We start from the raw sequence: 13,135 nt of genomic DNA on the forward strand, positions 1-13,135 counted from the left end.
GTTTCCCACTGAGATGCAGTGGGATGAAGAACAGGGTCAGTGGGAAGTAGCGAATAACTGCAGGTCAGGAACTTCACTTCCTTGTGCAGCCCAGGCAATAGAAGAGACACTCTGCCACCTACGGTCTGAAAATTATTAATAGCAAAGGAAAGGAAGAAAAACTTTTGGAAAACAATTATTTTGTGGGCAATGGATTGACAGATGATCTGGCAATGACGTGCAAGTACTCCCACAGGCAGAAAAATACCTGAAAATTCTCTTCGATGCAGCAGAGGAGTAGAACCACCACCCCATCTGGAAGCAAAACCCAGGTCACAAAACAACCAGGCACAATATTAAGGCTGAGTCTGATTATTCATTTGAACAAATACTGATTAGTTGGAAAACTCTTTGGTGTTTTCAAGCCAAGTGATTTTGTGGCATATAAACTTTAGTGAAGTAGAAATCATTAGCCTGATTACAGTCATATCAGTGTAAATGCTGTGTCCCCTGATGTCTGGCCATTACTGTGTCTGGTGCTATGAAAGATTCAAGTCATATTCTTCTGTAAACCATTCTGCAGCGTCTCTATTTGTCATTAACATCTTTGCAAAAGGAGATTGTGTGGTGCATTCATGATGTCATTTCAGAGCCATTGCCTTTCCCCAGCATGACCAGTGATGGTACCCAGTGTGAACATCCATGTGGACAACAGTCAAACCCAGGCACCCCTTTCACATGGATTTGGGCAGGCAGCTGCTGGGTCCTTCATGTTGCTGCCTGCTTGGTCCATAGTGTTTTGTGCATTTCCAGAACAGCACAACATTTTTCTGGATGCCAGGTGAGGCCAAATGCCTGGGTGGTGAGCAGAAAACACCTATATCCCCCTATGCACCCTCATATGGTCTGCCCTCCCCTGCTTGACATGGTTCTGGGTTATACTCCTAGGCTGGGTGTGTCACACAGGGCAAACGCCGTCCCAGAGGTGATACTGCCCTTCATAGGTATTGGTGGTGAATCAATCATGGAAGATAAAATATAAATGTGGAGCAAAGAGTAAAGGTTTGAAGCACTTTTTCCCTGTTTCTGGCATCTGATGGTTCCTTCACAACCTTGTCATTGTTTGGGAAAATACCTGCTATAAATACACTTAGATCAGATGCTCTGAGATCAGCATCTAGTGTAACAGATGAGAATAGAAATCTGTTTGATGTTAGAAAGAGAGTTTCTTTTAGTTCTTGCAGGTTAGAGATTCATCTGGCATTTCAGATGTGAGGAGAAGCCCATTATTGCCATGTCCAGTGGCACTTGCAAGGGAGAGACCTCCTAGGTACCAGACCTTTGCAGTCATTAAGGTGAAGACAGGTTGATGTTGAGATTGACCACACAACCTGTCTGTGTTCCCTAATGAGTTACCTGTGTTCAGTGTCTCCCTGACAGCACCAGTCTTCCACAGTTTAAAAACCTCCAGGTGGCAGTGGAAATATTGCACAAATGGCTCTGCACATCATGACCTGGTAGCCTTCTACCACTGCCTGCCATAGGTAGGGTATTCAACTGCATGAATGTTTTTATATTAAGATATAGTAGACATTCTACACATACACTAACTCTGCTCCTGCTGAACTGTTCTTTTTAAAGAACTATGTGGGGTGAAAGAGGTTGTAATACCGCACTGCCAGTTAACTTTGGAAATTATTGTATTATTGTATTCAGCTGGCAAATGCACGTGTACCAGAGAAAAGAGCAGTGACTACAGTCCATCTGCACCAGCCGGTGTCAGATGGGACATGAACAGATTTTAACAGATTTTCAGAGAGCAGATTCAACTCTGTAACAAGTTTGTTCTAGTCCTAAAGTAGGACATCAAGCTGGGAGTTAGGGCATTTCTAACAACTTCCTTAGCATAAAAGACAAACAGAATAGAAGTTGGTTCTAGGGTTTGTTCCCATGTCCTTGCTCAGACATCCCTCCAATGTGATGCGCCTTTGGCCCCTGGGACCTTGGCCTTGGGGGCAGGGTCTCTGCACACACTGGAACCCACCATGTCCCAGTATTTGTTAGGAGCAAACGAGACCCTGGATCCACTTGATGGGTCAGAAAAGGAGTGGTAAAATTGCACTGGCTCTTTTGAAGCATCAGGAAAAGCAATGGTCATTACTAGTTTCCATTTGTTCTTTCATGAAAAGATAACAGTTTGCCCCAAAAAGGCTGCATTTGGCCATTTTGTGCATCTGTGAGGAGCTCCAGCTGTTGTTTCCTCTATTTTTGCATTGTTGTAGTCGACCGAGACAGTACCACACTCAAATAAGGGCAAAGTCTGTAAATAAAAGCTGTTTAAATGCCAACAAATAACAAATATGTTGACTCTAGAGGCTGATTGATTACAAATTATTTATATTTTGTAGCTGCACTTTTCAGCACTACCAGACTCACTGACAGTACCATCCCACATTTAATTGTAAGCAAGTGGAGTCATTTCATGGAATTTTGATTACGTCTTACAGCACATCCTGCAATGTATCAGCTTGCTTTCCAAATATCTCATTCCTGCTTCTCCTCTGATCACTGAGAATAGTCACATCTGGACAAAGCTTTTCTGAGCAATTTACAATGTTTCTTACAGAAATCCGAGAGAAATCCACACCAGGAAACTTCTCCAGAATCTGAATTTTTAACTCCTATGTTTTGGAAGGGATTTGTTGCCCTTGTTTTATTTATATAGACTCAGGACCAGATTTTTTGGTTTCTATTTCTCAGTCTGTTGCAGAAGGCTGTTAGGATTCATCTCACTAAGGTTTGTAACAGGAGAGCTGTCAGCTGTGCTTGATCTCAGAAGGAAAGGATAAAAAAAGCCAGGACAATACTGAGGGAGAGGGTCTTCTGAGGGAAGGAAAGTGATATATGAATTATAACTGGACTTCAGCACTATGAAAATGGTTGAGACATGTCCCCCTACCTCCTCACAGCTCCAGCAAGTTCACCTGAGGCCATCAGATAGAGGTCGTGGGGGCCACCAGACCCTGTACCCCAAGGGCTCAGATCATATTTTCAAGGCAGAAGAAAAATAATTACTTGTCAACATGATACGCAATTACTACACTGACTAGAGTGGTGAAGGAGACCTTTGTTGGTCTCAGGAAAAGAAAACAAACGCCGTGTATTAGCAGGTCTGTCATGCTAGAGCATCAGCTGAAGGCAAGCAACCGACTCCCAGGATTAGCATCCTTCCTTGGTGGGGAGATAAGCCCTTACACAATGCGGAATGAGACAAATGAAGTTTTCAGTGCAGGAGAAGAGTGGGAAACACTGCTGACAGCCAGCTCAACAGACTGATGAAACAGCAGCCCCAGGGAGACTGTTCAAAGGCTCTTTTGGGTATTTAATGAAGTGTGGTTGAGTTTTGACCCCTCAGTTTCATTGCCAGAGGTTTTCTGTGAGTGTTTGAGGTGTTGCTCCTATCCCTGAGCTCATTGACTACTCAGAGAATTTTTTTAATCATATTCCCTGTAATGGTTTTCTTTCCTGCTGCGTGGAAGGCCACTCAACTGACACAACAAATTCATCATACGGTGAAACAGGGATAGGGACCAAGCCCAAGAGCCCACTGCAAGCTCTGGGAACAGGAAGGGACCTCAGCCAGCTTGAGCAAACCATATCTCCAAGCACTGCCTGGTGAACAATGCTACAGCATTTACCAGTTCCTATGGAATTTTTACAACAGCAGGTTAGAGAAATCAATTTTATTTAGAGAGAAAGGGCTCGTCTTAAAACCATTGTGCAAGTTCTTTTAGACCACAGTAGATAACTGCAGTAGCAGGGGCTCCCATTACCCTCATTAGCAAAGTTTTAGCCTTTGCAAAATGCCGGCTCGCTCCCCTTTCTCCAGAGGTTACTGCCAGCAGGATGGCTTCTCCTGCTGCCTCCCTCCCAGGCCCCAGCTGAGGACCTGCCCTCCTGCAGCAGCCCTGCCGCAAACACAGCCGCAGTGTGGGGAAAGCAACGCCAGAGAAACACATTTTCAGCTCCACTTTGCAATTTAAATTCAGGAGAAGCTCTCGGGCAGGAAGCCCCCAGCCGCTGCTCTGTGCATGGCTGCAGGTCCCCTGGCTCAGGTCACCAGCAGTGACATTGCTGCAGTCCTCCATGCAGGCATGGGACTGACACTTAATGGCACCGTGCTGGCCTGTGACACGGTAAAAATATCCTGGGGCCGCAGTGAGTTTCTTTCGCTGGCCCAGCACCAGCAGCGCCTCAGCCCACGGGTTAGAGCACGTAGAAGTCATTGTTGTTGGACAGGTCACTGTAATGGCAGAGGGCGAGCGCGGGGGCCTGTGCCGGCGGGGGCTCGGCTCGAGCCCTGCCCTGAGGCCCCTGTGCCGGGGGCCTGCCCGAGCCCGGGTTGCAGAGATGGCTGTCCCACCTGGGCTCGGCCGCGGCCTGCTGCTTGTGTCTGCTGCTGCCCTGGCAGTAGGTCCCACAACACCGGCACGTCAGGAAGCGCTTGGCTCGGTGCTTGGCCTTTGACTCGGAGGCCGAGGCCGTCCCTCCGCGAGTGAGAGTCACAGGAGCGGCACCCCGTGCGTCGGGCTGCCCTTTCAACCGGCTCCTTCTCCTCTGGACGGGGTCCAGGCTGATGTCCGACTGGGAGGAGCAGCTCTCGTTCCAGCCGGCGCTGGCGCTCAGGCTGCGCAGCGGCAGGGCGAGCCGCAACGCCTTCCAGAACTGGGAGCCGGAGCGCTTGGACTTCTCCCCCTTCCAGGTGACGAAGGAGACAGATTCCTTCAGCTGGAGGATGCTGGGGTGGGTGCACTGCAGCGGCCTGTACTCCACCACGATGAGCTTGGTGGCGATGGCGTTCTGGCACATGATGCCCAGCTTGAACTCCAGGAGGCTGATGCTCTTCTCTGTCAAGTAATCAGGACTCAGGACCACGATCATCCTGCGGCTCCTCTGGATGAAGTCGAACACGGCTTCAGTGGTATCTAAGAGTACAAGGGCAGAGGAATTGGGGTGCACAAGGAGAAGGGATGGGGAGAGAAAAGCTAAGGAAGCTGTTTGGTGGCATGCCTGCACAGATCCCTCTTCCCACGGAGGGAAACCTGGCACAAGCGCTGTGACTTTTGACTTGCCCACACTCCTGCTGGCTGCATTTTAGCTGTGCAGTGGGTTTTGGAGAAGGCTGAGGTGGTAAATGAGAAGCCAGGATATGCCATGACTGTACTCTGACTTCTGCCATGCACAGCATCAGTTACGCCCAGGGTAGTGCAGGCATTTGATAAAGGGTGGGTCTTGTTTGGGAACCACCTGCCCACAGCTTGAGCAACTCTTTGCATCAGGGGATCAAAGCAATCGTGTCATCCTGCCCCAGCTCGAACTGCAGGGGCTGACCCACCTCCCCCCTGTCACGCTCTCTCATCCTTAAGTTGAAACCTCCAAATTTAGAAAGCAAAAATGTCAGCCTTAAACCCCTCCACCAGTTCCCCTAGGCATCATGGGGCATGGAAATACTCTCCTTCAAAGCATTTCTTGGGATTAATTGCAAGTTGTAAAGCTCAGCAAGAAGCTTAGCTGGAATTGTGCCAGGCAAGAGCAACATTTCTTTTATTTTGAATTTTGAAAAGCAGCAAACCTGAAGGATGTCCTTGGACTTCTACCTGTGGCTTGGGATGCAGAAAGCATATTGAAGGTGTAGTGGCTAAAGGGTGACCAGTGGAAAGGACGGGGATTATAGGTCTGTGGCACTCAGCAATTTAACAAAAGCTGAATAATAAAACTAAAAGAATTTAAAAACCCATACACTTACTTAGTGCTGGTGCCTGAGACGAGAGGGGACCCAAGGACAAGTTGGTGTTCAAACAGGACAAGGATCATTACAGTAAGAGCTCTTGCACATTCAGAGAGAAAAATCTGCCTCTAGGAATGTTTTTCAAAGAGCTGTTCTAGGAAGAAGAGCTACCTCCTGCTTCCCTTCCATTTCACACTGCTAAAGCCTTCATTCCTCAGGCTGGAGATTCTCCTCTCTCCCTGACAGTGGAACACTGGTCTTTTATGTGAATTAAAATACTGTTCTTTCCCTGCAATGGCAATGCCTCTTAATTCTCCCAGCAGCTGGCTGTCTCTTATCTCACAGAAGAAGGTGTACTGTGTTGCATCTGGATGAACCTTATTTTAATATTGTACAGAGCAGTACTTTTCAAAGAAGTACGACTAGCTGTAAAACTCATTGTCACCAGATTATTTGGAGATCAAGATAGGAAAAATGATCATAAAGTAATATCCTAATGGAGAAAGTAGGGCACTGTTTGGTTAACAAAATAATGGAATTAAAATCAGAATTATTTTGAGGGGGTTTTTTCTTGTATAAAAAGTTTTGGGGGATTTTTACTCCCAACACAGGAAAACACTGATTCATGGAAACCAAAAGTAGATGATAGTCAGTTCTGTCAGAATTGTCACTTACCACCATGACACGTTTTTACCACCCTATTTCAAAAGCATATACAACTGGCAGCCATCTCCAATTCACTAAGTCCAGACCTCATTCAAACTTTTCTACAACTGATTGAAATCTATTTTGAAAACAGCTAGGCTTCAACAGTTTGTGAAAGGAAAAGCTCTTTTGCTGATTTGAAAGGTCTATCTTTTCGAAACCGGAATCACAGAACCACAGCAAAATGTAAGCAGGAGCAGCCCCTGAGAGGTCACCTATTCTACTTGCCTGCTCAAAAAGCCCAGGTTCAATTAACATGAACGACTGACGCTGCTGGAATGAAATGTTTTGATTGAGGTGACAGTGCTGGTTTTCTTTTATCAATTTTGAATTTGCAACACATTTTGAGACTCTTTTTTGAGACTACTTTTTTTTTTTTTTTTTTTTTAAGACTCATTTTTGGCAGGGAAGGTGTCCAAATTTCCAAAGATATATTTGACTTAGAGAATGGGATGCATTTAGATTTGGCTGACCAGGATACCTTGGGATGTTCAGTTTGCAATGTTTACCCAACTCAGGAAAAATCCTGAGCAGACACTGCGTAGTAGGATGGAAGTGCAGGTTGGATATTCCCTCTCAGTGAAACAGCACTGGATGGGACAGGCAGCAGTAACACTGCAGGGGCGTGGGGATTCAATACTCTTGGTTATCTGCTTTTTACTGGAAAACCCATTCATCTTTACCAAATGTTTGCAAAAGACACCGCACATTTTTATTGGTCTACTTGTGTCTCCCCAGCGCAGCCCAAAGACGTGAGATTATAAGGATTATGTCATAGATCCCATACCCATAGACCTCAAATCCATAGATTGTCACAGCTACTCATTTTGCTAGTGATCTGGAAGTGCTGGGCTGTCTCTCAACTTACCTGTGGGCAGGCAAACATGGGAAACAGGCAAGAAAATTACTTGGATGAGAAAACATGAAGCTAACTGAACCTAGAAGCTGATGGACAAAGTAGCCTGAGAGCGAGTTTGATTTCTGAGGTTTGGGCAGATTTCTAAATTTCTGATTTGCTCTTTAAAGCAAAGAGATTATGTTGCCTTCCCATCTTTCTGTCTTGTGATTGCCAAGTGAGCACACTTCCAATCAAAGACTTTGTGTGTGCATGTCCACTGCTGTGAGACATCTGAATGCTGTGTGTCACAGTGTTTCTGCTTGGATGGCCCTGGGGCCTCAGGTGCTTCTGCAGGCACAGCATGAAACAGCCAGGAAAATGTCTCATTCCAAGGAGGAGCCCCAAATGATCTTGATGCTTGGACTACACACAACCACCTTTAACAGCATTTTGCAGACATAATGGGAAGATGGTACTTATGAGAAATGCACAAGGACTGAAATGCAAAAATGAAAATGTTTTATTGAAAAGCAAAATAAAATAATACTTCACAGACCAAATCACACAAAGGCAAAAACATACAGAAAAGGGAAAACTCTGGAACAGCTGTACAACATCAAACAGCACGGGAAGGGAAGATTTTTTTTTTTTTCCAATTTGTGACACGCTGTTTCCCGATGAAAAAACAATGAGGAACTTTGCATGAGCTGCATATTGATAAATGTTAGGTTAGAGCACAGAAACTCAAATGAATCAACTGATTCAGACAGATGCTGTGACAGAATCCCACAAATGGAAATCACATGTGGCATAGAATGAAATGACTGAGGCACTTGCAGATCTGTTTTACAGTTGGGACGGGGCTTTACCCTGGCCTGGAAGATCAGACCCCAGCAAAGCCAGTGGTAAAGCTCCTGGGTGAGTGGAACCTGCTCCAGGACTGTTCCTTTCCTTCCACACTGCTCCCTCTGACCTCTCAGGCCCCTTCCAAAGCATCACACCTTCCACCTTGTGGGTGCTCCGCTGATGTCTCGCAGTAACCCTGTTCTGTTAACCAAAGGCCACTGCAGTGTATGCCTGAGAAAGTCCAGGTCTATTAATTATTTGAAAAACTCAAGAAAATCAGCTAAATACATGAGGAGCATTTAACTTCCTAAAATAATCAGACCTACTAAAACATCAGCATAAATTATCTTGGTAAGTCAGCCAAAACTGAGATGTGATGTAGTGAGGTTTGGGATGTCAATTCAATTTATGAGTATTTGGAAGTGAATCTTTTTAAAATCATATGGGAATCTAACACAGCTCTGCTTTGGCCTCAGGGCCTTCCCCCTGCCTGCAGATCTGGCAGCTGATTACAGAGATGCTTAAAACACAATCAAGAAGGTGAAGCTGGGCACAATGACAGGGTTGCAATGGGTTAACAAAGCCAAGCATGGGTTTGGGTGCAGTCTCTTATAAATGAAGTTTTCTGGAGTGTGGGAAGCAGGTCTGTCCTTTCATACACAATCGCAGTAGAAAAGTTCATAACAAAACATTTAAGCACCTCTGAGCAGATGAGGAGCTCCACTGCCTCCAGTGAAGCTGACTGCAATCTTACCTGCTTAAATCAAAGCTTACTTAGGGTGGGAAAGATGAAGAGGATGGTAAGAAAGAAGCCTTACACATTTGTACAGTGTCCTGGTTCCAGCCACGACACGGTTAGTTTTTGCAGTAGTCACAAGGGGTCATGTCCAGGACACTGAAGTTGTTCTATATCACCTCGAATTTGTAAGGAGTGGGGGCAAGGGGATCTCTTTTGGAGAGAAAGGGTCCCAGCACAGCACAGCTGGGCCAGTGCAGTGCAGCAGAAGGAGTGGTTGGATATGGTCAAATATCAGGGGTTTTTTCCATGGGAATTGTTCATTTCTTGTACTCTCTATCACCAGTATTGTTGTTGTTAACGTTAATTTTCTTGTCTCATTGCTGTTTCCAGTAAATTTTTCTTATCTCACGGCATGATCATTACCTTTTGTGCCTCCAATTCTCCTCTCCTGCATCTGCAGGGGGAGGGAGAGGGGGAAAATGAGGGGCAAATGGTTTCAGGGGAAGCACTGAATTGTGGGGTACCATTCCTAAACATGACATACAGTACCTGACTAAGGCATGGGGGGCTGTAGCTCCCTGCAGCCCTGGAATAATTAATAATCATAAAATACTAAAGGCAAAAGGTTTTCCTGATACCAGGATTCAGTCCCACACCTTTAAGGCTGGGCTCTTTACTGGGATGCTCTCAAAGCTCCCAGTTCAGCTGGGTGAACAGTGCACAGGCTCCTAATTGTAGTGCTTTTATAGTGCCATTATGAATGCTTATGCTACACCCACTGGACACCAACAGAATGAGTGCATGAGTCAAAGGTGACTCAGGAGCAACCATCACCAATAAAAATAAGCACGTACTTGGTGCATGTAATACTGAACTCCACAATTAAGTGGGCAGGTCCTTACAGTAGGAGCTGTAGGAACATGGAGACACCCCCAGAGCCTGAAGTTTTATTTGAAAACATTGTGAACCATAGCACCAGTTAATGCCAGAGCCCCACTGTGCTTTGGTCCGTCCTACAAGAGAGAGGAAACTGCCCTCCTCAGCATGAACTGTGTGATGGGGCTTACTCACCCTGCCCTCTCCTGCTGAAGCAAGGACACCTACCTACACTGCCGGGTTTTGTGCTTCCGTTTTGTAAAAATGTTGCAGAAGCTGAGATACACCCTCTGTTCTGCAGCTCTGGGCTGGAATCGAGACGGGGAGAGACTTGCTTTGTAAAGCCAAAGCTAGTTTAAACCTAAGCCGTGAATTAGAAATGGCAACATTGTTCATAACCAGGCAGTGAAGACAGAGTGTTCATAAAATCAGGGAATGATTTAGGCTGGGAAGAACCTTCAAAGGCACCCCTGCTTGCAGTAAGCAGGGACATATTCAATTAGATGAGATTGCTCACAGCCTTGTTGGACCTGACCTTGAATGGTTCCAGGGATGGGGCATCCACCACCTCTCTGGGCAACCTGTGCCAGCATTCTACCACCCTCATTGTAAAAGATGTTGTCCTTAAATATAGTCTGAATCTACCCTCTTTTAGTTTAAAACCATTCCCCTTTGTCCCTAAACGGGTAATTGCAAAGGCCCTACTAAAAAGTGTGTCCCCACTTTTGTTATAAGACCCCTCTAAGCACTGAAAGGGCACAAAAAGGTCTCCCAGGAGCCTTCTCCAGGGAGAACATCCCCAGCTTTCTCAGCCTGTCCTCATAGTCTTACCTACATGGACAGAACTAGTAGTTTTTAGGAAGTTCAAGTAAGTTTGTGGAGTGTCCTTCTGAGCTGGACTTCTATCCAGTGTCATCTCAAAGACCTTGGAAGCGCCTTGCATGATGCCTTCCCCCAGCCAGTGGCAGAGAGAGTAGGCAGGTTCAGTAGTATATTGGGGTTCCTTGTAGTGCTTGTGAAGTCCCTGAGTTTACTCTACAAAGAAACATCTCTCACATGCTCCACAGCCTGTATTCATGAGAGATTTCCCTGGATTACAAGCAGCTCTGAAGGATCTGGGGTACTTGTGAGACTGCAGAGTCCCAGAGACTGACCACTTGTTACTAGAGGTGCTACAATACAAATAGCACCCAGTAGAGCTTGGGTTTGTTTTTTTACTTAATGCTTCTGTAACAGCCATTTCCCATTGGATGCATCTGCTTCAAAGGAAATTTGGGGAGCAAAGATGAGGAGCTTCAAGAGTCTATGCTCCCCACAGTGCAGCAGGGGTCTGTGATCCCACAAGTGATTGGAACTACGGACTGAGGGCATACAGGAAAGGCTCTACACTGGAGCCACGCTGCAAATTATTCTTCAGCCTCTGCAACAGGGACTGAGGACAAGAAAGGAGTGAAGTCACGTAAGAGTGGAAAGAAGCTCTGTCCTGGATGCTAATGAAGGTCCCATAGGAACTGGATCTAGGAGTACTGGCCATGCTATCACAAGGTGCTGGATGCATCCCACCTGGAAGCGAATTTAGACCTTAAGCCCAGGGCTTGTGTAGTTGATAACAAGGACGTACATTTGCAGAGCAGGTGTTTGCGTCTTTGGTCTCTCTACTGACAGAGCAATATCAAAACTGCAGGGAAAACGTGACTATCCTCTGAAATGCTCGGGACACGGTCCTTCACGGAAAAAACCCTGAGTTCCTCCCCACTCCCTGGCCTAATCCCTTGTGGATTTTTGAGGGGTGCTTTGGTTTGTTTTCTGATTGTGTCAAACATTTTTCAGGGATGTGCATCAACCCATCAAGGCTTAAACTCCTGCTAATTTTTTTCACTGGCATTTGCACCTGCAGCTGCTTCCAGAACCTGCCCTTTGGGAACTTGGATTTCTCGCCTTTCCATTTAATGACATTCAAGGCCGCCTTGGCCTGCTTCAGCTCCTTCACTTTGCTCTTCTTGATGGCTTTGTACTGCACTAGAATGACTTTGATGTTGCCCTTGGAGGCCATATTCTCTAGGCCAGCCTTGAGCTCCAGCAGGGCCTGTGTCCCCTGCAAGACGTAGTTGGGGCTCAGGACAACAAGCAGACGTCGGCTTTTCTGGATGAAGCTCAGCGTTTCGTCTGTGACAACTGGGAGAAAGAAACATTGAGGTGGTTAGTGATGCCCAAGAACATGCTGCTGAGCTTCTGCTGTGACACCAGGCGCCTCTTGAAGGGGACTAAATCCCTTGGAGGCTTTCTCTAGACTATGCTGGTGCTTCCCAACCCGGTAAGTGACTCCAGGTGGAACCTCCTACACTAGGGCTGGTTCCCACTACCCCGTACAGTGACATCTTCTCCATCAGCTCCAGCCTACCTAGAGATGCATTTCCTCCTCCCCAGGCTACACAGAGGTAACCAAGAGAGCTACTCCTGAAAGTCACTGTACTACACATCAGTGACACCACCCAGTGCTGTGAGGGTGCCTTGTGGCCAAGAGGGCTGCTGATCTCAGGCTGAGATTCAGCTTCCCTCTAGTGAGAGGGGAAAAAGAGGGTCTCTGGAGCAAAGCAGGGAAACTGTCAGCTGAATAACACATGAACTCAAGGGAAAGACTCCCCTTGAAGAGGCTTCAGGAAACCTGAATATCTGTGCTTACATTCTTCTCTGGGAGATGTCCAGAATTACTCTGTATGCTCCCTTCACTCCTCTTGCCTCAGTTTCCCCACACAAAATAAGTATCTACACCCTCCACAAGCATCCTCGTGGGATAATTTGCTTTGGTAATGCTACCATCCTAACTCCTGTTACTCATCCATCTGTTCCTGCCGTCATCTATGATAGCAGATTAGACCATTTTTAGAACTGACTCTGAGGACTTTTAGTTAAGTGTCCAAAAAATGACACCCTTTGAGCTGGAGAAATATCATAATAACTGTGGATCATCTTTAATTTTCTAACATCTGCAGGTAGACTGTCCTTGGCCACCTTCCTGTAATTAATGTGAAAATCTGTTGTGAGTGTACATCCCAGAGCTTGTACTCTCTGCTGCAGGATCTCCCACACCTTCTTGATAAGGGAACACTCTTGACTGGTCAGAAATTACAATGGAGAGTAAAATAATGCTGACAGACAACTTCATTTAGCTGGCAAGCACGTTTGATTAGTTCCTATCAGCTAACTCATGGGATAATCCATCTCCCACAGTTTCTTCATCAAGGACAACATAACTTTCTACCCATGACACAGATGCACGCTCTGGAGGCATGACACCAGCTGCCAAAAGCTATTTCCTGGCCCACCGTGCTTTCCTGAGAAGGAGATTAGTCAAATCCTGGCT

At 46.2% G+C, this 13,135-nt stretch overlaps 1 protein-coding gene across 4 annotated transcripts in view; it reads right to left on the bottom strand.

Annotated features, from left to right (window-relative positions):
* Positions 1–4,245: 4,245 nt before the first annotated feature.
* Positions 4,246–13,135, bottom strand: part of IL1RAP (interleukin 1 receptor accessory protein) — a 48,760-nt gene continuing 39,870 nt past the window's right edge. For 3 of the 4 annotated variants that reach the window (XM_040074554.1, XM_040074557.2, XM_040074555.1), the window contains exon 11: positions 4,246–4,964. In XM_040074554.1, the coding sequence (XP_039930488.1) occupies positions 4,246–4,964 (719 nt within the window). Of the gene's footprint in view, positions 4,965–7,862; positions 11,947–13,135 lie in introns of those variants that run through there. The other variant, XM_040074559.2, reaches the window with a different exon arrangement.

The sequence above is a fragment of the Hirundo rustica genome, chromosome 10 (genome assembly GCF_015227805.2).
Source record: "Hirundo rustica isolate bHirRus1 chromosome 10, bHirRus1.pri.v3, whole genome shotgun sequence".
Taxonomy (NCBI): domain Eukaryota; kingdom Metazoa; phylum Chordata; class Aves; order Passeriformes; family Hirundinidae; genus Hirundo; species Hirundo rustica.